General features: G+C 47.1%; 12 protein-coding genes across 12 annotated transcripts; 6 read left to right on the forward strand and 6 right to left on the reverse strand.

Annotated features, from left to right (window-relative positions):
- Positions 1 to 1709: 1709 nt before the first annotated feature.
- On the forward strand, positions 1710 to 3837 carry BHQ10_006296 (uncharacterized protein; the record flags this gene model as incomplete). Its single annotated transcript, XM_040878866.1, has 6 exons — positions 1710 to 1777; positions 1837 to 1977; positions 2073 to 2226; positions 2280 to 2566; positions 2628 to 2970; positions 3022 to 3837. 6 exons carry the CDS (start codon positions 1710 to 1712, stop codon positions 3835 to 3837), a joined length of 1809 nt encoding a protein of 602 aa, XP_040734800.1.
- Positions 3838 to 4265: 428 nt separating this feature from the next.
- On the forward strand, positions 4266 to 8064 carry BHQ10_006297 (uncharacterized protein; the record flags this gene model as incomplete). The annotated part of the gene is made up of 5 exons (XM_040878867.1): positions 4266 to 4574; positions 4634 to 4681; positions 4730 to 4889; positions 4933 to 7325; positions 7384 to 8064. The coding sequence occupies 5 exons, from the start codon at positions 4266 to 4268 to the stop codon at positions 8062 to 8064; spliced, it is 3591 nt and encodes a 1196-aa protein (XP_040734801.1).
- A 780-nt stretch (positions 8065 to 8844) lies between these two features.
- Positions 8845 to 9576, reverse strand: BHQ10_006298 (uncharacterized protein; the record flags this gene model as incomplete). The annotated part of the gene is made up of 3 exons (XM_040878868.1): positions 8845 to 8932; positions 9015 to 9418; positions 9484 to 9576. 3 exons carry the CDS (start codon positions 9574 to 9576, stop codon positions 8845 to 8847), a joined length of 585 nt encoding a protein of 194 aa, XP_040734802.1.
- A 1106-nt stretch (positions 9577 to 10682) lies between these two features.
- On the reverse strand, positions 10683 to 11549 carry BHQ10_006299 (uncharacterized protein; the record flags this gene model as incomplete). Its single annotated transcript, XM_040878869.1, has 4 exons — positions 10683 to 10742; positions 10799 to 10995; positions 11050 to 11208; positions 11264 to 11549. The coding sequence occupies 4 exons, from the start codon at positions 11547 to 11549 to the stop codon at positions 10683 to 10685; spliced, it is 702 nt and encodes a 233-aa protein (XP_040734803.1).
- A 284-nt stretch (positions 11550 to 11833) lies between these two features.
- BHQ10_006300 (uncharacterized protein) lies at positions 11834 to 13036 on the forward strand (the record flags this gene model as incomplete). Its single annotated transcript, XM_040878872.1, has 1 exon — positions 11834 to 13036. One exon carries the CDS (start codon positions 11834 to 11836, stop codon positions 13034 to 13036), a length of 1203 nt encoding a protein of 400 aa, XP_040734804.1.
- A 169-nt stretch (positions 13037 to 13205) lies between these two features.
- BHQ10_006301 (uncharacterized protein) lies at positions 13206 to 14330 on the reverse strand (the record flags this gene model as incomplete). The annotated part of the gene is made up of 2 exons (XM_040878873.1): positions 13206 to 13913; positions 13971 to 14330. The coding sequence occupies 2 exons, from the start codon at positions 14328 to 14330 to the stop codon at positions 13206 to 13208; spliced, it is 1068 nt and encodes a 355-aa protein (XP_040734805.1).
- Positions 14331 to 15695: 1365 nt separating this feature from the next.
- Positions 15696 to 17009, forward strand: BHQ10_006302 (uncharacterized protein; the record flags this gene model as incomplete). The annotated part of the gene is made up of 1 exon (XM_040878874.1): positions 15696 to 17009. One exon carries the CDS (start codon positions 15696 to 15698, stop codon positions 17007 to 17009), a length of 1314 nt encoding a protein of 437 aa, XP_040734806.1.
- Positions 17010 to 18348: 1339 nt separating this feature from the next.
- On the forward strand, positions 18349 to 19335 carry BHQ10_006303 (uncharacterized protein; the record flags this gene model as incomplete). The annotated part of the gene is made up of 1 exon (XM_040878875.1): positions 18349 to 19335. The coding sequence occupies one exon, from the start codon at positions 18349 to 18351 to the stop codon at positions 19333 to 19335; it is 987 nt and encodes a 328-aa protein (XP_040734807.1).
- A 404-nt stretch (positions 19336 to 19739) lies between these two features.
- On the reverse strand, positions 19740 to 20273 carry BHQ10_006304 (uncharacterized protein; the record flags this gene model as incomplete). The annotated part of the gene is made up of 1 exon (XM_040878876.1): positions 19740 to 20273. One exon carries the CDS (start codon positions 20271 to 20273, stop codon positions 19740 to 19742), a length of 534 nt encoding a protein of 177 aa, XP_040734808.1.
- Positions 20274 to 21103: 830 nt separating this feature from the next.
- Positions 21104 to 23686, reverse strand: BHQ10_006305 (uncharacterized protein; the record flags this gene model as incomplete). Its single annotated transcript, XM_040878877.1, has 7 exons — positions 21104 to 21785; positions 21849 to 22007; positions 22060 to 22240; positions 22300 to 22489; positions 22540 to 22606; positions 22654 to 23466; positions 23520 to 23686. 7 exons carry the CDS (start codon positions 23684 to 23686, stop codon positions 21104 to 21106), a joined length of 2259 nt encoding a protein of 752 aa, XP_040734809.1.
- Positions 23687 to 24351: 665 nt separating this feature from the next.
- BHQ10_006306 (uncharacterized protein) lies at positions 24352 to 25974 on the reverse strand (the record flags this gene model as incomplete). Its single annotated transcript, XM_040878878.1, has 1 exon — positions 24352 to 25974. One exon carries the CDS (start codon positions 25972 to 25974, stop codon positions 24352 to 24354), a length of 1623 nt encoding a protein of 540 aa, XP_040734810.1.
- Positions 25975 to 27150: 1176 nt separating this feature from the next.
- On the forward strand, positions 27151 to 27579 carry BHQ10_006307 (uncharacterized protein; the record flags this gene model as incomplete). The annotated part of the gene is made up of 1 exon (XM_040878879.1): positions 27151 to 27579. One exon carries the CDS (start codon positions 27151 to 27153, stop codon positions 27577 to 27579), a length of 429 nt encoding a protein of 142 aa, XP_040734811.1.
- Between the last annotated feature and the right edge of the window lie 320 nt (positions 27580 to 27899).

Below are 27899 nucleotides of genomic sequence, written 5' to 3' on the forward strand. Positions count from 1 at the left end.
CTTTCGGAAAATCGACTATAAACTTCTTGATTAGTATCTTACAATTGGAAAGGCTTTTGGGTTTCAGGCTCTTCTAACCAGCATTCTTATAACGCTCAAGTGGAGTGGTAATGTTCTCGATTTCTGGAACCTGCTGCAAAGGTTTCAACGACCCATGGTGATTGTTTCTTCGTCCGACCAGAGGCAGGGACTGTGCGCGACCGAGACCTCGTTGACGAGCGAAATTCCAGATCTCAAGGTAGCTTAGTCGAGATGAAGTTCGCAAAGCATGTGGGCTTCGGCGAACGGAAGCGGCGAGCATCGCCGCAAAAAACGCAGATGAAGAGGTATTTGGCAATGTCAAACAAGACAAGAAGAAATCAAGACGAATGAATGTTAGTATCAATGTTCTATACACAAAACCAATTGACTGATTGATCGCGAGGTGTAGAGTCGGAAGGTGCTCGAGAGTAATTTCTTAGCTCCTGCCCCAATCCGCACTAGCGCGGAGGATACGCGCTAAGTATAAAAATGTCCCACCACTCGCATTTTTTCTCTTCTTTCTCCCATCCTTCCAAGTTTTGAACAAGTGAGCCACACACTTCCAATTCCCAGCTAGACGCTTCAAATATGCTAATGTTTCTTCCTCATTAGATGATGAAAGCCTAGTGTGTTCTATTTGATTATCTCGTCCTCTTCACTGGGCTGTTGATTCTCTTCCTCGGAAGCTCAAGGATTGCAGAACGGAAGAGGGTGAGAGAGTGATATAGGCGTTCGGCACAACCAACCTTGTTAATCAACGGACGCGATGAAGGCATCTCTGATCCATACAATCATTACTTGGTGGTGTCATGTCAGGGGTTGTGGTGGATGATGAAGGATTGGACACACTTTTCAAAGCGTTGTGATGAAGAACGCTTGAATGAGTGAAATACGTTCAATGCGAACTAATTCTAAACAGGATACATCCTGACTCTTGCCAGTAGTCTAAAAGGTACGTTCGACTTGTCTTTCACTGTCTCCTTCCCTGAATCTTAGGATGAAAAATTTCGGATGTAAATCACAGACCTGTTCTGAAAGCGCAAAGCCGTGTGGATATTTTCCGTTGCCTTCCTTCTGATCTTGATTCAGTTCTGTTTCTGTTTGCAAAGATTTCTTGGTGATATGTGTTGCTAATACACGTAACAGGTTTCCACCTTGAATCTCCTCGAACGTCCTCGCTATCTCATCAGAGCTTAACTCATCGAAAGGCCGATTCCGAAGGGGATGTTCCAATATCTGTCATTGTTTTAGTTTTAATCGAATATGAATGATGCTCGTACCAATACGATCCCCAGGTGTTCTCCCAACAAGTAGATTACTATCGGACCGTTCAACATGAACTAGAACTATTTCTGAATGTAACAACTCGTGTCCTTCAATCGACTATACATATTGCCAAAAGTATTCAGAAGATACCAAAATGTTGCATTTACTGGCTGCTTGACTGACTGGTGCTGTAAGATTGATTTTTGAGATATTCTAGCCTTAATTGGATTAGCGTCAATATTATTTTAGTATGACTCCAGAAATTATTTGTTCCTTCGGAGCTCAGCTTCGGGTGACCGAAGATTTGCGCATCAAGCTCACCACCTCTTGTTTTCTCTTTCCGTTGGCATCTGAGCCTTGAAAAGGCCAGACATTACCCACCATGAGACGAGTGACAACCTGCCGAGTGCATTTTTTCCGAGATGTTTCAGTCACCCGACGTTCGAGCTCGATTTGCGCATGCGCCGGACAACACTCACTCCACACCTTGGTACAAAGACCAAGAGCTGTTGCTTCATCCAACATCGAACCGGTAAATTTACAGAAAAGGGGTATAACCCAGCAAAATGTACGCCGTATGAAGGAGGCCGAGGAGCAATGGCAAGGGTTTGCGGAAGAAATTAGGGCGGGAAAACGGAAGGCTTTCCTCGACCATCTCGAAGAGCGCGGACTTGTGAATCAGGTTGTTGGGTCAGCATCCCTCGTACCTTGTACAGGAACTTTCAGATACTCTGCAATTGTTATTACGATGGTGATCGGTGGTTAACTTTTGTTTGGAAATCCAGTGAACGAGAAGTCCTCGATAAAGTCTTTACGAATAAAAGAACAGGCCTATACACCGGTGTCGACCCGACAGCACCCTCTCTACATGTTGGTCATATGCTTCCGATTATGGTTCTGGCGTGGGCCTTCAATTGGGGTTACCCCGTTCACTTTATAGTACGTCTACGAAGCCTGGGTTATCATTGGCCGTGGCTAACTCAGTCATACAGTTAGGAGGCGCAACAGCAAAATTCGGTGATCCTACAGGCAGACTCGGGCCCCGAGCTACTGAACATCGAAGTGTCCGAGTGGCGAACATGGCCGCCATGCACATGCAACTGAAAAGAATCAGCGCCAGTATTGAGGACTACGGTCGACGTTATGGCTACACAAAAGAATGGGTGTGGAGACGAGCTCTCACGAACAATAATACCTGGTGGAACAAGACGCCATTCGTCGAAGTGTTGCGAGATTTGGGTATGTACATGAGACTAGGTCCGATGTTGGGACGAGACACGTACGTATACGGCTCTTCGGGTGAACCTGTACAAGGACAGAATTACTTACTTTGCTAACAGGGTCAAAACTCGCTTGGAGGGCAGCGGCATGTCATATGCCGAGTTCTCCTACCCTCTTATGCAGGCATGGGATTGGTGGGTGTTGTTCAAAAAAGGCGTCCAGGTTCAGGTTGGAGGTGCCGATCAATTCGGCAATATCCTTTTTGGCATGGACGCTGTGAAACACGTAGCCAAGAATACGGCTATAGACATTGACCGAAGGTCAGTCGAAGAGGATGTGGACAAGCCAGTTGGCCTTACCACTCCCCTCTTGACTACTGCCGCGGGCGAGAAGCTCGGAAAATCGGCCGGAAATGCAGTGTGGCTGGACAAGGATATGACTTCAACTTTCGAGCTTTACCAGGTGAGCAGTCTCCTATCATTGTAGTAGCTGTGCTCAGCTAACGAATGATAGTACTTCGTACGGACGCCTGATGAACAAGTGGAAAAATACTTGAAAATGTTTACTTTCTTGCCTCTCGACAAAATTGCCGAGATCATGGCAGAGTCGGCGCAAGATCCTTCGAAGAGAATCGCACAGCATGCGCTCGCCAAAGAGTTTGTTGACCTCGTCCACGGCCCGACAGAGGCGGAGGCCGCAGCAACGCAGCACCGACAGCTCTTTAGACCTCGTTCATCCACCTCGGAGCCAACCCCGCCGCCAACACAGCCCCCCAACATACCTACAAACCTGGCTAGTAACCCTCAATACAGCTTCATGAACAGAGCTTCAGGAAACCCATATGCCAAGCCATTGAACTACAAGAACATGGAAAGCAACCGTGTTCTACTTCCTCGATCCCTTGTGCTCGAACAGCCTCTTGCCAAAGTTCTTTATAATGCTGGCTTGGTCTCGTCTAATAGTGAGGGCCACCGTCTTATCGTTGGTAGGGGAGTGTCCATTGGTAGCCGACCCGGAGACTCGGGTCAGATGTCCGACGCGTTGGAGTTCACTCCTATCAAGACCTGGGTTCCAGGAAAGACCCCCGATTTTCTAATTGATGGCAGCCTTTTGATCGTCAAGATTGGCAAGTGGAAGCTTAAGCTGATCGAGCTTATCGATGACGAGGAGTTTGAGAAACAGGGCTTGGACGTTCCCGGATGGGCAGAGTTCAAGGAGAAAAAGGCTGCAGGCGAAATCAACACTATCAACAAGGTGGAGGAAATGCCAGAGGCCCCTTTCAAACTCAGGAAGTATCATAATAATAACCCGGACAGGAATTCGAAATGAAGGGTCGATGTATAAGATAGATTTGTATTATTAGACGGTGTTGATGGAATCTGTATGATATAGGTGATTATATACTGTACATATAAAAGGAAGACCCGCTCTCATTGTTTATCAAGCATCCAGCGAATTTAATTCCCATTCAATTGCATTCAAGCTCAGGGAGAAGCCCTGAATAGCGAACTCTGATAATGAGGCCGCAATCGGCACAAGGTGATTGGGCGGGAGCGCGCTAGCAAACCACTCAACGCGTTGGACGCGTTGATTACCTACCATAGTACACCAGGGGAGCTCCTTCCTTACTTTCACTTTCACACAACTCCACACCCAGACTTATTTCAATACATCGAGAGTTTGACTACAATGCTAAATCTCTGAATCCATCCGTTATTCATCGATACAGTCATCCTTTGGCTGATCAGTAATTGACAATGGCCAAAGGAAGCGGCGTCGCATCCTCGCCGCCTCCCGCATCAACACCTGCCCTGAAGCGCTCGACTTCCAGCACGCAAAACATGAAGAATCAGCGGTCTATCTTGGGTTTCTTCCAAAAGTCTTCGCCAGCAACTCCTTCTACAGCGCCGCGTAAGGCTGCACCTCCGGCAGAACCTGCGTCATCTCCAGCGCAACGCGCCGGCGAAACTAAGTCGTCTACCAAGAGGACTTCTGTCCCGAACTTGACGCCGGCGCCGAGCAGTGATGTGATTGAGCCGGATGAGGATGATTCTGCAACTCCGAAGGTTTGTTGGCAAAGATGGGATGCGTTGAGGATTATATTGACAAGCAATGTGGTTTACAGGCCGGCAAAAATGCACAAGATGATCAGTCTTTAACGCCGTCCAGGAGGGTATGTTCTGTCCGTCCCTTTCCAACGACAAGTGCTTATGAAGAATAGACGAAGAAGAAAATAAATTATCTGGAATCCGACAGTGAAGGCGTAGACGATGACGAGGAGATCTTCCGACCCCAACCATCCCGAAAGAGACGTCGACCAGCTATTGAAAGTGAAGATGAATTTCAGGATGATGGAAAAGATGATCCTGTGTCTGATGATGGTATGGCACCTACTCAACATCAATACCATGGCTAATTGTGTAGAAATGGATGACTTTGTCGTTGCCGATGAGTCGGAGGAAGATGCTCGCCCGAACAAAAAGAGGAAGAAAGCCTCTGCGAAGCCCGCGCAACGCAATAAAGGAACTCCCGAAGAACTTGTCCGCCCAACAGATGCAGACCTTGACTTGGACATCCCAGAAGCGTCGGCAGGAGGCACCGCACAGAAATGGACATATGACCCAGAAAACACGGAGCCTCGTCAAGAGCGACAAGAACGGCAGCCTTCTTCGAGTGGAACAAAGCGCAAGGAAAAGGCACATGAGACCGAGCCGGAGAAGAGATATCCATGGTTGGCCAATATCATGGACATGGACAAGAATCCACCTGGTCATCCCGACTACGACCCTCGTAACATATACATTCCACCTTTGGCGTGGAGTAAATTTTCCCCATTCGAGAAGCAGTACTGGGAGATCAAACAGAAATTCTGGGATACTATTGTCTTCTTCAAGAAGGGAAAGTTTTATGAACTCTACGAGAATGATGCGACGATTGGCCATCAACTGTTTGATCTCAAACTCACCGATCGAGTAAACATGCGTATGGTCGGTGTGCCTGAGATGAGTCTCGACCACTGGGCAAACCAATTCGTTGCCAAAGGTTTTAAGATTGCACGAGTTGATCAATCAGAGTCAGCATTGGGCAAGGAGATGCGTGAGCGTGACGATAAAAAGGTTAAAGGTGGCAAGGAAGACAAGATCATCAAGCGAGAACTATCGTGCGTTCTTACCGCTGGAACACTGGTTGAAGGCTCTATGCTTCAGGATGACATGTCGACATATTGCGTTGCAATTAAAGAAATCATTCTTGATGGAGCACCCGCCTTTGGGCTTGCATTCGTGGACACTGCCACTGGTCAATTCTACTTGTCCGAGTTCAAGGATGATGCCGACATGACCAAATTTGAGACCTTTGTCGCCCAGACGCGACCCCAAGAGTTGCTGCTGGAGAAATCTGCTGTCAGCCAGAAAGCAATGCGTATTTTGAAGAACAACACTGGCCCGACGACTCTTTGGAATCATCTTAAACCAGGCAAGGAGTTCTGGGAAGCTGATATTGCAGTGCGAGAATTGGACGCTTCGGACTATTTCGTGTCCCCAGACAGTGACAATATCGATGCCTGGCCTCAAGTCTTACGTGAAGCTCGTGAGAAAGAAAACGCCATGTCGGCATTTGGTGCTTTGGTTCAGTACCTCAGGGTTCTGAAGCTTGACCGTGATCTAATTTCCATCGGTAACTTTACATGGTACGATCCCATCCGCAAGGCTACGAGTTTGGTTCTAGATGGTCAGACTCTGATCAACTTGGAGATATTTGCCAATTCGTTTGACGGCGGATCTGAGGGTACCTTGTTCCAGCTTCTCAACCGCTGTATCACTCCATTCGGCAAACGCATGTTCAAGCAATGGGTTTGCCATCCATTGATGGATATTGATAAAATCAATGCTCGCTTTGATGCGGTTGATGCGTTGAATGCTGATTCCACTATTCGTGACCAGTTCTCGTCACAATTAACCAAAATGCCGGATTTGGAGCGACTGATATCTCGTATCCACGCTGGTGCTTGCAAGGCGCAGGATTTTCTACGCGTTCTTGAAGGTTTCGAGCAGATTGAATATACTATGAGCTTGCTAAAAGACCTCGGATCTGGAGAAGGGCTTATCGGCAAACTCGTTTCATCTATGCCAGACTTAGTGTCACCACTCGAGTATTGGAAGACCGCCTTTGATCGACTCAAAGCCAAGGAGAACGGTATTCTCGTTCCTGAGCTAGGCATCGAAGAAGACTTCGATGCTTCTCAAGCAATTATCGAGCAGATACATCGTGATCTAGAAAATTTGCTGAAGAAGGCTCGCCGTGATCTTGGATCGACCACCATCTGTTACAGAGATAATGGCAAAGAAATCTACCAACTTGAGGTACCTATCAAGGTCAAAAATGTTCCAAAGACTTGGGATCAGATGTCGGCAACGAAACAAGTGAAGCGTTACTACTTTCCAGAACTGCGAGCACTTATCCGCAAGCTTCAGGAGGCACAAGAAACTCACAATCAGATCGTGAAGGAAGTCGCAGGTCGATTCTATGCACGATTTGATGAGGAGTATGAGACTTGGTTGAAGTCTATTAGAATCGTCGCTCAATTAGATTGTCTAATTAGTCTGGCCAAAGCTTCGTCGTCTCTGGGACAACCAAGCTGCAGACCAGAGTTTGTCGACAGTGATAAAAGTGTGCTCGAATTTGAAGAGCTCCGACATCCGTGTATGTTGAATGTCACCGACTTTATTCCGAACGACGTGCAGCTGGGAGGTGATAGAGCCAGTATCAACCTGTTGACCGGCGCAAATGCGGCTGGTAAATCGACAATTCTTCGCATGGTACGTATACCCTCATTGCTACTCTCTCTCTCTCTCTCTCTCTTGCTAATAAAAATAGACCTGTGTTGCGGTCATTATGGCTCAGATTGGCTGCTACATACCATGCCAAAGCGCTCGTCTCACCCCTGTCGATCGAATAATGTCTCGACTCGGAGCAAACGACAACATTTTCGCGGCTCAATCAACCTTCTTTGTCGAGCTGTCTGAAACAAAGAAAATCCTATCGGAGGCAACGCCTAAATCATTAGTGATTCTTGACGAGCTTGGTCGTGGTACTAGCTCTTACGACGGCGTAGCCGTCGCACAGGCCGTGTTGCATCACATCGCCACACACGTTGGAGCCCTAGGCTTCTTCGCAACCCATTACCATTCCCTTGCAGCCGAGTTCGAGAACCACCCGGAAATTTCCCCTAAACGAATGCGGATCCACGTCGACGACGAAGAGCGACGAGTCACATTCCTCTACAAACTAGAAGACGGCGTCGCTGAGGGTAGTTTCGGTATGCACTGTGCCTCGATGTGCGGCATCCCCAATAAGGTCATTGAGAATGCAGAGAACTCTGCCAAACAATGGGAGCATACGAGTCGATTGACTGAGAGTCTCGAGCGTCGTAAGGGTGGCGGTCTTGTCGGGCTCGGATGGTGGAGTGATGTAGCCTGGATGCTCCGTGAGGGCGACAATGTCGATGTATCCGATCGAGGACTGGAGATTCTTCGCAAGGCTATTGAGACGTTGTAACTGTTTAGATATTTCGGTTTCTCTTTCTATCTGGAACTTTTATGGGTTATTCGGTTACTATATAGGTGAAATTGTCACGGGTATTTTCAGTGTTTCCTTAAAATATATCTGTCCGTCTTGTCTTTTGACATTCGATACATGTATGTATAATCCATAGATTAGGAATCTATCTTTTAACTAATTACTCGTTCGTTACTTAGTCTTCAACTGTCATCTTGGGGAAGGGACCGAATACATACTTTCTTATCAGACACAGTCCATCTTGGTCATATAATCTCCTTCCTAAACAAAACTTGAAGAAATCGATCATCCAATGTAATTAAGCTATCTGAGTTAAGCTGAACTGAGAAGGAACTCTCCAACCCCATCGAACCATCCCCAACCCTTCTCGAAAGAAACAAGACCAAAAAAAAAAAAAGTATGCAATTCCCCCAATCCAGCATCATTCTCATTGTCAAGACCAAACCAATCCCAAGTTAAAAAAAAATATGATCAAGTCGGTGGGGAACTTCTCCAGATATCCATCATAACACTGAGTTGAGATCACTTTTTCTTTTCTTTGAGTTTTCGGTATACTGCTCAATGACTGAGACCAAGAAAAAGATGAGAATTGATGACTTCAAGAATGAGGCTGTGCTTCAGATTGTAGTAAATGGTGTATTATCGACGAGAATCAAAGCCTAAGTATGAGACATGTTAGAATATAGCCATGATACAAAGTTGCAATGAACTGACATACCCAATTTCCAGAAAGTGTCATTGCTCAGATCTGTGGTCGGTTTACTCCATCTTGATAGCAGGCTCGTCGAAAAGGGGCTCGTCCTTCATGAAATCGTTGTCATCCTCGGGTTTAACGCTGGTGAAGGATCTAATATCAGAAAAATCAAAACTGTTAGCAGGTTTCTAGACTCGGATGGAGAAAAGTGGTCTGAAATAGGTGGGAAACTTACGAGACAGGCTGCTTCGCAGCGGCTTTCTTGGGCTTTTTAGTGGGTGTTTCCATCGCCATGTCAGCACCGGCTTCAAGGAAGTTCTCAGCGCTAGGAGTAAATGGAGTCTGGGGGCCGGCGCCAGATGGTGTAAAAGCGCCCTGATCCTCGACACCAGGAGCAACACCAGTATCCTTGCGCTTTTTGCCGCCGGTAGCACGGCTTCGAGGCGTCTTTGGGGTTTTCGCCTTTCCAGATGGAGTCACGGGGTCAGTGCCAGCAACGGTAGGGGTAGAGGCTGAGGCAGCACCAGCGTCGCCTTCGATAGGGTAAGCGTCGGTGAGTTTGCGTAGGGCCTTGCGGTACATGACCTGGGCGGAACCCTTGGTGTAACCGCCGTATTTGGCGATTTGTTCATAGTCCGGCTGCAGGAGAAAGTTGTGAGTGGGAGGGTCATGAATCAAAATCGGCAGGGAATTTGTTTGCTTACCTTGCCTCCTTCGGAGAAGCGACATCCCAAGGCGATCAATTTGAGTTCCGCCTGGGACATGTTGACTGGGTTTTCACCTTTGTCGGCGGCCATTTTGTGTTGTTGATAAAGGTTAAGGGTGCTTGAAGGGTAGAGTTGGTTAGTTTTGAGAGCAACGATTGAGGAGGGAAAGTCGTATGAGGGTTGTCGTGGATAGAACTGGTATGATGAAGAAAGGAACCTACCTTGAAAGAGATGAAAGTTGATAGGAGATATGAAAGAATGATTGAAGAGAAGTGACTTGTAGTCAAAGATCTGAAGAGATTTGAGCTTGTTAGATAGAGCGAAACGTCTCTCAAGACGAAGGAAGATCAAAGCCTGAGAGAAAATAGACTGGAGCAGTGCCAAGAGAAAGGATGAAAGAAAAAAGAGAAGAAGAGGAGAGAAGGAAACTTACTTTGATTCTGGAAGAGATCACTTTTTGGAGCAGGAGAGAAGAATCGACGGAAATAGAGTTGAGAATGGGGAAGAGGTTGAGGGGAGGAGAAGAGACAGAAAGGAATCTATTGTGAGAAGAGCTAATCACCTCACCAGAGCACAGTAGCAACAAGATGACGATGTTAAGATGGATAGGAAGGAAAGCCCCGGTTTGGTAGCACGTGAAAGTTGCTCTCAGTTTTGTGTGAAAGGAGAGAAATCAGACAAGGGCTCAGGGCGCTAAAGGTTATTTATTTTAACCTCACTCAGACTGCTACGTCACTTAAGATAGGAAAAAATGTTTGAATGAGTCTTGATCTGGCTGGCATGGAGTTGGAGATTGTAGGATACTGAGTTGCAGTCGTTTGAGATCGTGGCAAGGACGCCTCCTAGTCGAGAATCCTCGCGTTACAAGCCTAGTTAGTGTGTTTGTCTCAAGTACGGCGGTTCATTCACCGACTTTCCTCAGGGGTTTCTCCTAGAGTGGTCAAAATTCTGAAGATATTCGCTCACAGGAACAGCATCAAAGGAGGCCCAGTAAGCGAGGGCAACTTTCATACACTCGCCAAGCTGTCTGTAATCTGCGAGAGATGGATTTCCTATTTCTGGAGAGGTATCAACTAATATACATACATAATACATATCAAAACAGAGTACAACATCACTTGACCCGCTGACTCCGTATCTGCGTAAAAATATGATCCCACAACTCCGGATAAAACTTCGGCGTCGACCGCGCATTCTTACTCGTAGGCGATGTATAGAACTGTTTCAATGTCCCCCAACCCAGCGAATACGTATTCCTAAATGAAACAGGCCTCAAGATCGCTTTATCAGGGACAAGGTCTGATATGCGCACCTCTGTCGTGCGCGGGATGGTGGTGATTTTCATCGTTCGAATTGATAGTGTGGCGGTCGGTGGGAGACTTTTGACATATTCTAGCGCTGCTTCACGAGATTTTCGTGCAAAGACGGGCAGGTGAATGTAGATGTTGTTCACAAAGGGGGCTGTGGTATATGCGACGAATATAAGTGGGAGTGCGCCGCCAACGACAACTGAAGTCAGTCAGTACAATTTCTGCCATTGTATAGGATGAGGATGTCACATACTTAGTGGTGCAAGATAGGAAGGAAATTCATCGGCGAAAAAGGCCGGCGCAATGATCATGGCAGAAACGCCCGCGACGAATATGGTTGCCGTACGCAACATGCCGAGGAATACTATCCTGCCTGTTCCAGCGTGATATATGAGGACATTTTCCGGCGCAGCTATCGACAGTCAGCTTTGTACTGTGGTAGTATACTAGAATAAACTGCAACATACCCTTTTGAGCAGTCGGCTTCCAAGTCTGGGATGGGGAATATTTGACGGCGGGTTTTGCTGCGACAGGCTTGACAGGTTTCCTTGGAGCAACATTGGCTTTGGCAGCTTGTTTAGGCGGTGCTGTTTTTGACGGGGTTGGTTTTGGAGACGAAGACGTTTGCTTGGTTGTAGAATAGTTGCGTAATCCGAATTTACTCCGGAAATTGTGTCGATAGGCGCATCGTGGGACCGGAGGCGAAAGTACGACACAGCGGAGCTGCGGGACGAGCGATTGAAAAGGCCTCATTCTGGTAAGTGATGCAATTAGCGATGCTTTAATTCTTGAACTTTTTGATGTCGTCAAAATAAAAGCTTGGAGAAGGATGGCGGCGGCAGCGAATCGGAGTGCAAGAGCAATCTGTCGGGGAGCTGACGGTCTTGGCGCTCCCTCTTCAGTCGACAGATGACAACTATCATCTTTTGTAGTCGGCCAGTCTACTTCCATGATGTGTCGGTTTCGAAGTTAGTTTCCTCTTCTTCTTTTTTTTTTTTKTTTCTGTTGTTATATATTGTCGACGCAGCGGTCTCACTATGGCGATCGCGGTCCACTCGATGTGGCATCGCCTTATCTCGTTCCTATTCTTGGTTCAATTCGCCCTGGCATATCAACAACTATCAGAGGACACCCTAAGAAAACTCCCTCGACCAGGAAACGACTTTGACATCCACAATGGCAAACTTCTAGCCCCGATCCTTCGGACGCGCGTACCAGGAACCCCCGGCTCGACCGCCGTCTTGAACCATTTCAACGATTTCTTCAAGACAAGCCTCCCAGACTGGACAATCGAGTTCCAAAACTCAACCTCCAAAACGCCCGTGAGCGGAGGAAAGGAAGTCCCCTTTGTGAATCTTATAGCCTCGCGAGATCCACCGTGGGCATCGAAGGGGGATGTGGGGAGATTGACCCTTGTCGCGCACTACGATAGTAAATACAGCCCAACGGGGTTTATCGGTGCGATTGATAGTGCGGCGCCGTGCGCAATGATTATGCATGCTGTGCGAAGTATAGATGCGGCGCTGACGCGGAAATGGGAGGATATGGAAGCACAAGGCGATGCGCTGGACGCTGGGCTTGATGCATATACCGGGATCCAAGTACTCTTCCTCGACGGAGAGGAGGCTTTTCAGGAATGGTCAAACTCAGACTCCTTGTATGGGGCGCGATCACTTGCAGAGACTTGGGGAGAAACATCCTATTCACCCATGTCGATATACAGGACGCCATTGTCTTCCATATCGTTGTTTATGCTTCTGGATTTGTTAGGGTCGAAAGACCCGCTGATTCATTCCTACTTTTCCACTACGCATTGGGCATACCAAAGCCTTGGGGAGTTGGAGGGCCGACTCCGGACCTTGAAGCAGTTCAAGTCATCGCCCAACTACGATGTCAAGCCTGAACATGCAGTTGATGAGCCGCAATGGTTCATCGACGCCGATAAAGGTGAGCATCTCATCAGTGTTCCGACGACCATTCAGGATGATCACATCCCGTTCTTGCGCCGAGGAGTCGATATTCTTCACATTATTGCTACGTCGAAAAAAGATGGGAGAGAACATTTTCCGGATGTCTGGCACTCTATACATGATGACGGCGAACATCTCGACCTCCCGACTGTCGAGGACTGGAGTATGCTCGTCACAGCATTTGCGGCAGAATGGATGGAGTTGGAGGGGTACTTCGATGATGCGCAGGATATCCCCGAGAGGATGTATACTCGGAAAACTGAATTGTAAGATATTCCTTTTCCCTGCTACCTGTATGTAATTAGCTTCTTGTATATTTTGCTTTGATAGAAACGGGCTAATACTTTATTAGCAATGAATAAAATTAACACAAATGTCGAAAATACGCCTCTATGGTTCTACAATACAAATAACATATACACGAAGGTCAAGTCTAAAGCTATCCTACAACACCACCCAGGTAGTATCCACTCATCCAAAGAACGCCCCAAATCGGTTGAAGAACAGATCTCAGAATAGCCGGTCCAGGACATACGCCACTTGAACCCCAAGCCACACCGAAAGTCATTGCTCCCACAACGAACGGCCATTTAATATCGGCAACTGTGAGTTTTGGCAGAGACCATTTATGCGCTAACGTGGGCGATTTTTCTTTCTTTCCCGGTTCAAAGATCAAGAACCCAATAAGCGAGGGACCGATTCCGAAAAGAATAATCAGCGCCAATGATGGATCCCATTTGTCGACATCTCCGCCAAACACGGCGAAAAATCTAATGACTTTTTGGGGGTCGGCCATGCCAGAGAACAGCAATCCAAGCCCGAACTGGACACCCGCAAGATAGGCAAAAACTCGCCTCGACGTGTACGAACGCGTCAGAAATTTTGGCCCAAGGACGAAAGTAGTAAATAATGCCGAAACGCAGCTTGTCGTCATGACAGCCAACTCATGTCCGGAGGGATACGCGGGGGAATAGCAGGGAATGGCGCCATCGTCGCATGCAGGGATGACGTCCACACCTGTCAGAAAGGGGGAGAAATTGGCCGTGACGAGAGCACTAGTGAAGAAGACAGCGGTAGCGATCAGGGAGCGTGCTGAGAGACGAGATAGACCGCAGAGCATGTGGCCGGATGTGCAGCCTTGGTCATTCTACATTGTGTTAGTAGTCAATCGACTAAGCAGAGGATTTCAGCAGGAATCGAATACCTTCGTTCCCCATCCCGTCAAAAACCCTAACCCAACCGTCGCAGCCGCCGAAACCCACGTCGTCGTAGACCCTGCCCCAGAATACGCAGGAAGCAACGAAGGAACCAGCAGCTTAACCAGTAACGGACTCGTAATCAGTCCCGCCAATGTAGGGAAATTCTCGTCTTCCCGTACCTCCTCTGTCGGCTTATTCTCTTGCTTCTTCCTGTCGCAACTACCGCGAAACAACAACCCAGGATCCAACAGACAAGTCCGTAGAATCGACGAAATGCCAAAGACGCGTCCGTTGTGTAGTAGCAGCCCAAATGAGCCGCTGAAGAGCAGCAGTGCCCCCAGGGCTGTGTGGATGGGTGTGAACATGGTTGGGCCCTGCTGATGTCCCGCTCTCTTAAAGTGTCGTAGCACTAGTGACTAGGGAGTTAGAATTAAGCTTGTGCGCGGATTGACATTGTTTGTCGCATTTGTAGGTAGTGGTAGGGCCTTCTTGAAATGGCATGTCACACAGACAGCAGGGATACATGTAGGATGTAGTGAACGGCCATGTTTTGATATATGCAGAGGAAGAAGGCAACGGGGACCTCGCCAGGAGATGGAGCCCGAAAGGGTTATGTCGGTATCATGTAATGAATACGCTTCTGCTATCCGTGTGCTATGATCGTATTCTGACACGCCCTCTCTGATTGGTCAAAAGAAGAGAATTTGGTAATGTTTCCGGTATCTGCTGTAATTTGATACCTGAGGATTACTCGATGGGGTTAGCGCTGATTTGTCTGTTTGCGCTTTAATTAGCTACAGTCTCTAAGATTATTACAACTTACTCAGGATCTACGCTGTTCTTATTACAAATGCCGAGCAACGGGCTCTTCAGTATCTGTCTCGATGCTTCGATGTCGCACTCTCGCGGCATCCAACAGGTACGAACCCCATGGAATTGACTAGACGGCGAGAAAGTAACAAATACGGCAGTCTCTTTGTGTATATAGTAAAGGGGCCGGTCTGTACAACTTCTCGGAACGAACTGATGAATTGCATAGACTTCGCTCAATTATTGCGTCTTGCCAGAGTCGATCAGAGGTCCCCGAAGATGTGGGACTCCTCCATAATCGCGATATCAACCCCAGTGATCCCCGAGCCAATCATCTTCTCGCTCGTAAATGCAACCCTCGTGTACATAGAATCGCATATGGCGATCTGTGAACGATATATGGACTCTGGATTATGCTTGGAAAAAAAAAAAATGCGCGCGTTGATAACTGGGATCAATATGCATAAATATGTGGCTAGGATCACACCATCCCTGTCCTGATCAATTATATGCCGGTCTTATGTGTGACCTGACTCGGATCCCGGATTGGTCGAATATCCTCCGATGGATCTGTGTCTACAATACGTATTCATACTCCTTCTTTGATTGGAAGTATGTCTCTGAGTGATATCTGCGGAAGAGATCTTTCATGTCCACTCTCTAGATGATGCCCTCAGATAATTCTTCTTTTACCGCGGAGATATGATGCGATAAGATAAGACATGGACACCTTGAAAATCAGGCACCAAGGCACCGACTTGGAATCTCGTGATGATACAACGTTGGTGTCTCACGTGCTGCCAACCTCCCTACTACGTAATCCCTCCGTATTTCTTCATTTTCCTCACTTGTGTTCTGTACATACGCCTTGCACATATATGTATATATAAACATCCCGTCGTTGCTTCTTCATATGAACGATGTCGTTCATAAACACCTTTCGCGACCTCTCCGCGCGAAACCTACACATCCTCAAAACCCAACCCATAGCCGAAATATCAGGCTCGCTAGGTGACCTGGGCACCTTCCTGCCCATCGCCATTGCACTATCTATAAATGGCACCATCTCTCTATCCAGTACTCTCGTCTTCTCCGGCATAGCCAATATCTTGACGGGACTCTTTTTCGGCATCCCACTCCCCGTACAACCCATGAAAGCCATCGCGGCCGTTGCAATCGCTAATGCTTTTACGAATGGCGAGATTGCCGCTGCCGGCATATTTGTAGCTGCTTGTATATTTGTCTTTTCGGTGACGGGTCTATTGCGCTGGTTCGCAGATGTGATTCCCATCCCTGTGGTCAAGGGAATTCAAGTCGGGGCGGGGTTGTCGTTGATTATTGCTGCTGGTAGCAGTCTCTCAAAGCTCGGATGGGTTACACCATCATGGACCGATAACCGTATTTGGGCCATTATAGCTTTCTTGTTCCTGTTGACGACGAACTATTATCGACAAATTCCGTATGCTTTGGTAGTGCTTGCGGTCGGTCTGGTGTTTGCGATAATAACTGCGACGCAGGGGAGGGATCTACCCAATTTCAGGCCGTGGATCCCCGTTCTCACTGTTCCTAGTGATGGCGATTGGCGGGTTGGAGTTGTTCAAGCTGGTGTTGGGCAGTTACCACTTACCACGTTGAATTCGGTGATTGCTGTTGTTCACCTAGCTGGCGACCTGCTCCCTGAAGTGACAACACCATCAATTACATCCGTCGGCCTGAGCGTCTCGATCATGAACCTCGTGAGCTGCTGGTTCGGCGCAATGCCCGTCTGTCACGGATCAGGAGGTCTGGCAGCCCAGTACCGCTTCGGTTCCCGGTCGGGGTCTAGCATTGTATTCCTAGGAGTCTTGAAACTACTGATCGGCTTATTCTTCGGAAACACTCTCGTGGGACTACTTAAGTTATTCCCCTACGCCCTTCTTGGTATCATGGTCATCGCCGCCGGTCTGGAACTGGCTAGCGTAGGCGAAAGCCTGAATACAACAGGCGCTCGTGACCTACGGAAAGACATGCCAGCTGGCATACTAGGTGACCGTGAACGCGAGATTGGGCCCGTGTTGAGTGACGACGAACGCAAGAAGAGGTATACGGTGATGTTCGTCACGATTGGATTTCTGGTTGGATTCAAGAATGATGCCGTGGGGTTCATTGCAGGGATGCTTTGTCATTGGAGTTTTCAGATTCCAGATTATTTGCATTCAAGGAGACGGGAGGGACGGATTCGGTTGACAGAGTGAAGCTGTACATGGTTGCACTTATGACAGACGAACGTTCTTATTGACATATCAACCAGCATATGAGCGGTTGTTTCGGGAAACCTCGTGGTCTGCATTCTCTGGTTTTATTTAAATTCTACGCATATTACGCATATACACGATTTATGAATGTTTCGAGACTGAAATTAGCACTACATACGAGTCAATGGACAAATATGATATTTGGCATAATGAAGACTAATTTGCACGCAAAAGCTGAGCTGTTGCTCGGCGGCCACGAGGAAGTAATCATACGAGTCGGTCAATGATTTGGGAAAAGCCCATGAAAGGATTCTTTTAACTGGTTATAGTGTACACAAGAACGGGAGAATGGCCATTGTCTGTCTACCTAGGCAACGTTGCACTGGGCAAGCGAGCTTACCTGTGTATTAAACCTTGCCAACTGCCGCTGAACATTTTTCCATCTTCTTCCTTTCAATGTTTCTATTACGGATTCAGCCAGACACTCATTTACTTCTTTTCCTACGCAGTCAAATCTTGTTGACATGTATTTTTTTATTACATAAATGCGCCGTGGTGGCGATCGACTACGTACCTTTCTGTATAGAATAGGGAAATGCTAATCTAGCATCTTTATCCCTTGCTACGTGTTACTTATTCCCGCTATCTTGTGTCCAGGCCATCCTTTGAGCTTGAAGAATCACTGAGCAGTAGTGCCCCAAGAAGACGCTTCGTCTGTTTTTCCGTCATATTGAAGGACTATTGAGCCTACCAAAAACGCCGCTTGAGGCAAAATCGGTGGGAAATCAAGGTTTGTTATGACGCTACACTATTGAGACCAGACACATGCTAATATTTGTTTGATAGCGAGACACGAAACAAAAGCAATATACGTTAGATAGGAGTTTGAGTGTTGACCAAGGCCCTACAACTGGCTTCATCCTCAATATAGCGTTCAATAACGCTATATTAATGAATGAGTATGAGATTACCTCGGACACCAGTCCTGAGCAGTGCTAGCTAAATGACGGTATGTATGCTGCTTTGGCCGTTGATTCCACAACATAATTAACCGTGCATAGATCCGCGACGCCCCGACTTGAAGTGACTGTGCGAGAAGGCCATTACCATTATTATGTATCGACAGTTCTCTTTCTATATCCAAATTCATCCATTCTTCTCTAGAATACTCAGTAAAAGTTGCAAGGAGCTATCTTGATCAGATGTTGATGTCGATAAGATAAGCTTTTTTAATCGATAAGCATCGGCAAGCTCCGACTTTTAACCCCGCGCACAACCACTCCATCTTCTTCTCCAAACTCTCCTTTGACAGAAAGAAACGTCTTGTCAATTTTACAAAATGCTAGGTACCATCAACGAAGCAGGGCTCACCCCCGAGCAGGTCGAGTTCTTCAATGAAAATGGCTTCCTCGTGATCCCCTCATACTTGTCCTCAGAGGAGATCCAATCCCTGCTCGCAACCACCAATAATCTCCTAGAAAACTTCGACCTCGCAAGTCACCCCATGACTCGCTTCACCACTGGAGACGACGGTGAAGCCGAAGACGACGAAAAAGCCAAACACGTTGGAGACGACTACTTCCTCTCCTCCGGCGACAAGATCCATTTCTTCTTCGAGCCAGATGCAGTTGCGCCACCTGATGCAAACACTCAGGATAAGACGCCTCGATTATTGAAGCCGAAGCATCTTGCAATCAACAAGATTGGTCATGCTTTGCATAGCAAATCACCCCCATTCGAGAAGGTTACAATCTCCAAACGTAACGCGGCTATTGCGCAGTCACTGGGGTTCAAGGATCCGAAGTGCCTGCAGAGTATGTTGATTTGCAAGCAGCCGAGCATAGGTGGACCGGTACCTGCACACCGCGACTCCGAGTTTCTGTATACTTCGCCTCCGTCTGCAGTTGGGTACTGGGTTGCGCTACAGGACGCGACACCCGGAAATGCGTCGTTGGGCATGTGGAAGGGCTCCCACAAGGGCAGAAAAGGCGGCCACATCCGTCGAAGATTCGTGCGCGCCGAAGGAGGTGGTACAACATTCATCACCAACGATGGACCCAGTCTGCCACTCGGCAAGGATGAGGAAGCCTCTGGGAAGGAAGAGGACGAAGATTTTGAGGTTCTGAATGTCAAGGCTGGTGATTTGGTGCTTATTCATGGGAATGTGCTGCACAAGAGTGAGAAGAATACGAGCGATAAGAGCCGGTATGCGTATACGTTTCACGTCATTGAAGGGGCTGAGGGGTGGAATTATGATGAGCGGAATTGGCTCCAGCCGCCGGCGGAGGGCTTCTCACGGTTGAATGTTGCTTTGGAGGGACAATGAAGTCTCATATTGTACTTTATACAGAATGAAAAGAATATCGAAATCTCGAATGGTATAAATTTGACTGCTGGGTTTATGTACAGTGAAAATCACGCAATGCTCGCTGACCTGACTTTGTACACGAAACTCGCAAATATCGAACGCAAAGCACCAATAATTGCGTCACGAAGGCGATACGCAGACAGAACGAACATGGCATGATGCAAGCAGTCGAACGCAGAATGAATGACTTGGGTGAGCAACAGAACGCAGAACGAAACGAACATCAAGCCGAGGAAGAATGAAACGAAACGAGTAAGAACGAGAACGCTTGAACGCGTAGACAAGCTGAATGAAACGGAAGGAGCAAAAGCAGCAGCACATCATACAGAAAGCATCATAACAAATACACGCATGCAATCAGACTAATCCTCCGGGTGATACGTCCTCCCCGACACTGGATCAACAGCCCCTTCATCAAAATCCGACCTATAATGCCTCTCACTGCCCACCACATCGTCAGCCGGGGAATTCGTCGCCGCTACACTCGAATCCTGCGGCCTGAAATCCGAGAGCGAGGTATCCTGCAGCGCATACAAATCCTGATTGGTACTCGTATCCACCGACGCGGCGCCCGTAGACGACAGATCGTAATTCTTGTCTTGATCCGTCATATCCTGAATTATGCGTCTTGAGCCTCCGCCCCCGCTGGGATCGATGCCTGCACCCGTACCGGCTCTCGAGGAGACGAGTTCTTGGCCTGTGCGGTCGAAGCGCCGTTCTTCGTAGGTTGCTGGTTCGCCGAGGTCTTGGTGCGCGGTGCGAACGACGGTGTTGCCGGTTGGGTCGGTGTGGGAGGTTGTTGTGTATCGATGGCCGGTTGTTTCGCTGCCTGTTGTGCTTGTTGTTGCGGAGCTGTAGTAGTATGAGGAACTGGTTGAGGTATCGTCGGAAGACATCTTCGCTTGAGAACTGAAGTCTGGCAATAGAATAGAATGTAAAGGACTGGCTTAACGCTTTATGAAACCAAACAGATATGCAAGAACATGAAATGAAAAGAGAATAATGAACATGAAACAAGAAAACTCAGCGATAATAACAACTCGAAGATAGAGACAAACACCAGGATGCGGCCTCTTTATATAGACCTACCCAAGCTACCGACGTACCTTTAGGCCGTGGCAATGAATCCTATGACCATGGGAAAGCTAAGCTGTCAACCTTAACCTAAATATCTTAAAATGACATCAAGTGCCAGAGTGTTTCCCGATTAGGAAGTAGAACGTCGCCTCTGTGATCATCGAGCCCAAAAAGCGAAAAGTGTCTGATAGTAAGAGAGGTGATGATTTGAAGAAGATACTTCATAGTGGGTATGTGAGTCGGGAAGAACCTAACCACGTTCTCTTGATCTAGGGCGCTAGAGTTTGTGGTCGTGGTAGGACTGATTAGGATGGGCGGAGGTGTACTCCGCGCCTGTCGTTGGAAAACTTGTATGTCATAGTCTTGATGTGTGCTCCACAGTGTAATCGATGCAAAGCATAATCTATTTTTATGAACTATCGAGAGGCGAGATGCCAATGCATAAGATTTTTCCACGGTATGAGTAGATTGAGTCCTGGATTCTTGGGAAAAAGGTACTATTTACTGGCCGAACAGTTTATGCCACTATTGAAGGTTTGCCTTTGCCGTCATAAACTTTATCTACTTTGGGCTTGACCATGGATTCATGCTACACCAACTTTACGATAGAAAGCTAGTAAAGGCACAGACTTGATTGCACGTCTCAGACTTATAGATAACGATACAAAAAGTCCAAATTCGTCGAATTCAATGCGTCCAGTCGTGGTGTACAGGACCCAAAATTCCGTGCAAACTCTTCGTCAAATAAGTACGGCTCTGTCAAGTCGATGTCGACTTCATTGCTGGGCAGAGATAAGGGCGTCATCTCCGACCAGTTTTGAGGCTGATCTTCGTCGAGGACTTCTTCTGTCCGTTGGTGTTGGTTTTGCTGTTGCTGTTGCGGTTCCTGCTGCTGTGCTGGTTGTACCGCTGGTGGCTGAGGTTGAGGAGAGCTTTCCACTGAAGCCACCGCTGAGGCTGGTTTGATTGAGTCCGGGTACAAGTGACTACTGCGTAGTTGCAACTGTCTCGATGAGTTTGTAATGCCCGCCGTTGTGGATGCCGTTGAGTCGATGTTCATATGGTCGGTATTCAGGGTTGTGTGAGCTATGATAGCTGTCTTGTTGCTGTTGTTCTTCTCTTCAGATATCTTCAAGTATTCCGCCGTGTTTTCATCTAGACAATGAAAGAATATTTCCAAGACCCAGTAATTTAAATCCCAGGATTTTTGTAGTTCCTTCAAACCAAGTAAGCAGAGCTTTGCTCGGTGTTCGGCGAGTTTTCGTTCTGTGCCTTCAGAGCGCGAGAACTGCACGGTATGGATGCAGAGGGCGGCAAATATGTTGGTGATTCTATACCGCGGAGAAAGAATCAGTACCCAGCTTGCTTTTAGAACTTATGTTGGGTAAACCTACAAATGCAACATGCCATGCTCAATCAAATTGTGAGATAGCATATCCTCGAGGATCCGAGTACACTGGCACGCAGCTTGAAGAGCGAGTCTTCCTTCCTTTTGTTTCTTTTCATCAGAAGGATCGAGGTATGATGGTCGGTAAAGAAGTATGTATAGATAACTAAAATAGGAACGGTCAGCTCAGTGCCAACACGATGATCACAACAACTAACTTGTAAGTAATATTGACAATTCCCGCAAAGTACATTGTACCATTCTCTAATGCTTGTGAAAGCTTGAGTTCTGGAGGTAATTCTGACTCGAATTGCACCAATCGGGCTTTTAGTTTTTCACGATCCTTGGGATCATATCGAAGTCTGCCGGGGAGGTATGATGCCGAGACTACTTCTCGAACTATATGCAGGTCAGCCACAAGACTTCACTCACTCTCCATGACGGATAAATAAACATACGCAGCCGAGCCGCCCTTGCCATCTGTATTATGTACGAGATATGCTCGGGTCGTTGTGTGCCAAAGATGGCCCTATTTCCAACGAAGCCTGACTCATCAAAGTCCGTCTCATCTAGAATTGGAATATCACAGTCCTCGTCTCGGATTCGGGGTGGTAGACCGTAAGCTGCGGCGACTTGTTGATCACGAATCTAGAGAACGGTCAATAGGCAGAAACACAGGTATTAAGAACTAAACCTACGTAAAGGGACCAGAATATCCGCTTCCTTACACTCTTCTCCTTGGGTTTTAGAAGAGATAATTTGGCCCTATGATCGGTCAGATAAGCCAAGTTAGAAAGACAGTCATAACTTACAGCATGTGCAAGCCTCCGGTCTGAGCAAGACTGATAGCAGCTCCCAACCAATACCGGGTATCCTTCTCGTGGCCAGGGGTACTCCGCCAAAAACTCAACAGAAACACCGCCTGCAACTTCGACAACGAATCTGTCTCACAATCCGCGTCAAAAATTTCTTTACCGCGATCGTAGAAATGGAACTTGGTCTCATAACGATCACGAAACCCCGAAGCCTGAAGCGCCTCATCACTACACAGACTAGCACCGATAAAAAGCATAGACTGCAGCAACAGCGGCGATATCGTCTTGTCGTTACACGACTTGCTAATATCCACCCTATCGACAATCGGAAAACAAGGATGGAACCATTCAAAATAAGCCCTGAGAAGCATCTCACACACAGCAGGCTCGGGAAAGTCAAAAGCCCCTTCACGCGTCAATTGCTCAATTTTGCGCGCCTTGCGACTTGCGAAGAGCGAAAAACTGGCCGATCGCCGACATACGTCTTCGGGGATTGGATATTGCCATCGGATTTTGTTTGATTGGGTTATTGAGCCACCAGCTTCGAGGGGTTTGTTGCCTTCTTCGACGACGCATGTCAGGGGACTGGATTCGCCGAAGAAAATGATCTGATCGAGTTCGCTTTTGACTTGCGGGCGCGGTGGTTCGAATGTTGTGCTGTTAACGTGCGCGCTGGTGTCGGGAGAGAGTATGTCCCGTTTGATTCTTGATCCATCTCTAGGTGGATTCGCTGTACTTTTCACGGATTCTGCAAGTTGTGGAGTTGCATGTACCACATTTGGATGAGGGCTAACAATATAACGAGGATATCTAGACGAGGTCAGTCCATGCCACATATTTGTCGCGAGTTGAAGGAAACATACTTCCCCCTCCTCGACACTCCAATCTCGCAATGCGAGCCCGCGGCCCGGCAATTATCGCAAGGCTGTTTCTCGACGACATTACATTTGACCCGTCGGGCATTGCATGTAATACAGGCTCTTTTAGCGCGCGTTCTCGAAGTGCGCTGGGTCTGAGGTTTCGAACTCATATTTGCTGTTTTCAATAACTTCCGCTCATGGCATGCATATATATATTTACAAGTTCATATCATCAAAAGACAGCTTTTGATTCGTCATCAATATCTCGACTAATTGTCCCGAGGCCTGTAGATGATTGGAATGTAGTATGCACGAGACTGAATGTATGTGCAACATTGACTACACTCAGGCCAATGACACGAGCGACATTTGTCAGTATCAACCCTATCGAAAAAAAAAAAAAGAAAAACAGAAAGAGGAGAAAAGTAAAAGAGAAAGAAAAATCCGGGGAATCTGTAAATAAGTTTGATCTGGATCTGGGGCTGCTCGATTGTGAAGCAGGTTTCGGCTACCATGTAACCGATACGCCACACTTACGTATTTTTTGAATGGCACGTGGTGTGCACTGTAAATAACTGGTATTTCTAATACATAATGTGCTTGACGGTGTGAACTCCGGTCAGAATGCTTACTACCTTAGCAACTGAAGTTGTAAATTACGTCTCTAATATACCAAGACTAGATCTACGACATCATTTGGAGCTTGCTGTCGAGGTTTCAACGATTCATTAAATATCTATACAATAACACCCATATGCAGTCATGCCAATCTAACTCCAATCCATGCGGGTATCCAAGGACCAAACTTTTCTTTATAGTTCCTCATGACGAAATGTCAAGAAACTTTGAGCATATCCAACATGCCCTTCGTTTGCCAGGCTTGCTGTGCTCGATCAACCTCTTCGCGCACTCGCTTATGAAGTTTGAGGACTTGCGCATCGACGTCTGCTGATTGACCGAGGTTGCCGGAGTAGATGTCAAGTATGTTCATTCCAACTTCAACGCAAATATTCACGAGGCGTGGTTCCATGATATGCCTATATACCCATTTCAAAATCGGCTGAAGAGTGACCTCGTCACGATTTTTCAACGCAGTCCGGAGAGCCGAACGATGTCGCAGCGCTGTGATGAGCGTTAATTGAGCGGTCTTATCGGTCCCGGCCAGTACCCGATCAAGTGCCTCAGAGTAACGAGCATGACGGAGATCAGATTCCCAGTCGGATTCCTTCTTTCTCTTTTTGATTTCCTGTCCTTGAATGATGATATCGACGCCTTCACCAAGGAAATCCTGCCCACGTGTGCGTTTCTCGAAACCCCGGCCCCGGGCTTTCTTTGCCTCCTTCTTGTCAAATTCTTCGATTCGACCTTCCATCAAAGCTTGCATTTCCTTCTGACGCTCTCGTTCTTTGATCTTTTGCTCGCCTGAAAGCCTGGTCTTGATTGAGAGGAGACCGGATTGCATACCAACAGCAATATGCTTATCCTCCCTCTCAGGGCCTGATGTGAGGACGCGCAATGAAAGAATAGGAGATGGATACTTCGACCCAGCCACGACCGACCAACCAGTCGTATCAAACACCTTCATATGGCCATCTAGAGCACCACTGATCACTCGTTCACCTTTTGATGCCAATGAAAGAGATGTGACTGTCTTCTGGTGACTCTTGATCATATGCAAAGGCTTGCCACCCACCACGTCCAAGACTGCGATTTGATTATCTGCAGCAGCCAGCACTGTCGTTCCAGAAGGCATAGGTAGAACGCACTCAATTGCAGCGCCCATCTGGAAGGTCATTACGGCGCGACCGTCCACACGCGGATCCCACAGTCTCACTGTTTTGTCATAACTTCCGGATACAACCATGCCAGCCGAAGCCATAGAGCCTGGAAGAAAAGCACCGCTTCGAACATAGTCCGTGTGTCCAGTAAATGTCCTCTCACTATTTTCACTTGGTAAACTCCACAGTCGAACAGTACGGTCATCACTCGTACTCAGCAGCGTCGTGGGGTCGCTAGGTGAAAATTTCGTCACCCACACGGGCTGTTTGTGATCTTTCCATGTTTTCAAGATGGCACGAGAATTCACATCAAAAACTTGTATGGTGCCAGTGTCATCGCCAACCGCAATAATACGTCCATCAGGTCGAATATCGGTACCCCGTGCCGTATCGTCGAATCTTGTAATTGTCTTTAAGAGTTTTCGTGTCCGGACCGAGTAAATTTGAACCCGCGCACCGGTTGTAACGGTGAAGACATCGGGAGGCTGGGCGGCGGAAGGATAAGCAGATAACGAAGACGGGACGGAAGGTTGTGTGATGAGGTTTATCGGATTGTTGGATGGCGAAGACACGAGAAGAGGGTTCTTGAAGGATCTCCAGTAGAGTTGTTCAGTCGTCAGTTTTGTCGATGGCAGCTGCGGGAGCTTGACTTGAGGGAGAGGAAGCACTGGCGCAGCCATTGCGACCAGAAGTGAGGAAATTAGTTTTCAGATAGCCTTTATGTAATGATATGAGTGTCTGGTATTTAGGGATATGCTGAAAAGAGTATAATGTAGAGTGGTACCACCTCGTCGTGGAATCAGAGATGGTCTTGATTTTTTTTTGCAGTCTCCAAAAAAGTTCACGATGGATAAAATTACAACTCAATACACGGTACGTAACATTCAAGTGGGGACTCGCTATTTATCGTATAATGAACCAATGATCTTGAGTAACCCTATCTTAGCGTGGTTTTCCTGCGTAATTGTAAACTTGAGATTGGATGCAACAAAATACGTACCATTACGAGCAAGATATTGTTGTATTGCCGCTGCCTTTACGGCCACCATTCATCGAAAAGTAAATACATAGATCTAGACGAAACTTCCAGGAGAAATACCAGGAATCTAGGCAAAATCCCTGCTGACCATTGCTGCTTGGTCATCGTATCTTGCACTCGACTGCAAGGCATGAAGGGTAGAGGCAGCGTCGAATACCACCACACCGTCACAGCATATTGATTTTATTGAAGGCGATGCTGGACCTAATATTTTAAGGCTACCAAAGATCACTTGGAATCAGAGAAAATCGGTAAGAGGAGCATTGCAATCCTCAATATTAGTCGAAGCCCAAGTGATCTCGGCCTCAATCTGCGCGACGGCAATGGATATCATCCATAACTATAACTCCACTTGCGCATTCATCCAGAGACGAGATTACTCTTCGATTCGACGATTACCAGACATACCTGGGAATGATATCATTTTGGACCAATGGTGAGGAGGATCTAACACTGAAGTGGATTTTGTTGGTTGGGAGGTCATTTGTCATTCACGTTTCGCTTATTCAGCAGACATGTTGCTCGGCATCTTGATCGCTATATACCGATCAAAACAAAATGTCATCAACTCATGGCAAATATGTAAAGATGGATAATTATAAACTATATATAATGGCTAGATACAATTGACTCTTCAAACTGGTAGTGGTATTACTATTTCTACCTTTCCTCTATTGAGTATTCAGTCACTCTATATATCGAGTAGGCCACACTCCCCAGCCCTGTTTTCATAAGAACCTTAGAAGTTTAGCAGCACGATCTGACAATATGAGCATCAGAGCCTCTCTCCTCCGTGATTATACCCTGCGTTACCGAAATGGCGGCTCAAGACCAACATGCTGAGGCCATAGAATGGCTCAAGGAATTCCACAAACATATGGACGCCCTGGACTCCAATCTCGCCATCCCCAAATTTTATACTGATGACTGCGTTCTGACATTTGCCTCGAGCCCGGCAATCACTGGCAAATCCAACATTATCGACTTCTTCGACTCCCAATTTCCACATCTGGATAGCATGAAGCACACTATTAAGCATGTGGATGTTCTCCCGGATCGGATATATCAAGAAGCCGATATTGTGTACGTAGTAAAGGGAGATCCGGAAAGAAAGGAAATTTTCATTCCTGGCATGGCTGTGTTTGGAAGAAAGCCGGGAGATGAGAAGATGAGTTTCTTTACGGTGTATTTGGATCCAACGGCGTTGCAAGAGAGAATCAAGGCTGTTGCAGCGGGATCAATTTAAGCGTCTGATTTTGAACTTTTATCATTTTGTTTCATTCACCTTCGACACTTGTGCTTGGCTTTCCTGTATTTGCTTCCATTTCTCGTCTCTTCACCCCCATTGACTGTACCCAGAGAATCAAAGCTTCAAGTGACCGCTCTTCCAGCCACATCCATTCTGATACATGACATCCCAGACCAAGACAATGAATAAATGGAATGTGCACAAGTGTCTTACTTGAATTGCTCTATCAAGTAATAGATTTGCTGATTAGGTCACAAGCTCACGACATTTGACAGGGGTAGGGTAGAAGAGAAAGGGCCAGACAAGGTGAGGGCCTT

Source organism: Talaromyces amestolkiae (assembly GCF_001896365.1).
Source record: "Talaromyces amestolkiae strain CIB chromosome Unknown scaffold11.1, whole genome shotgun sequence".
NCBI lineage: Eukaryota > Fungi > Ascomycota > Eurotiomycetes > Eurotiales > Trichocomaceae > Talaromyces > Talaromyces amestolkiae.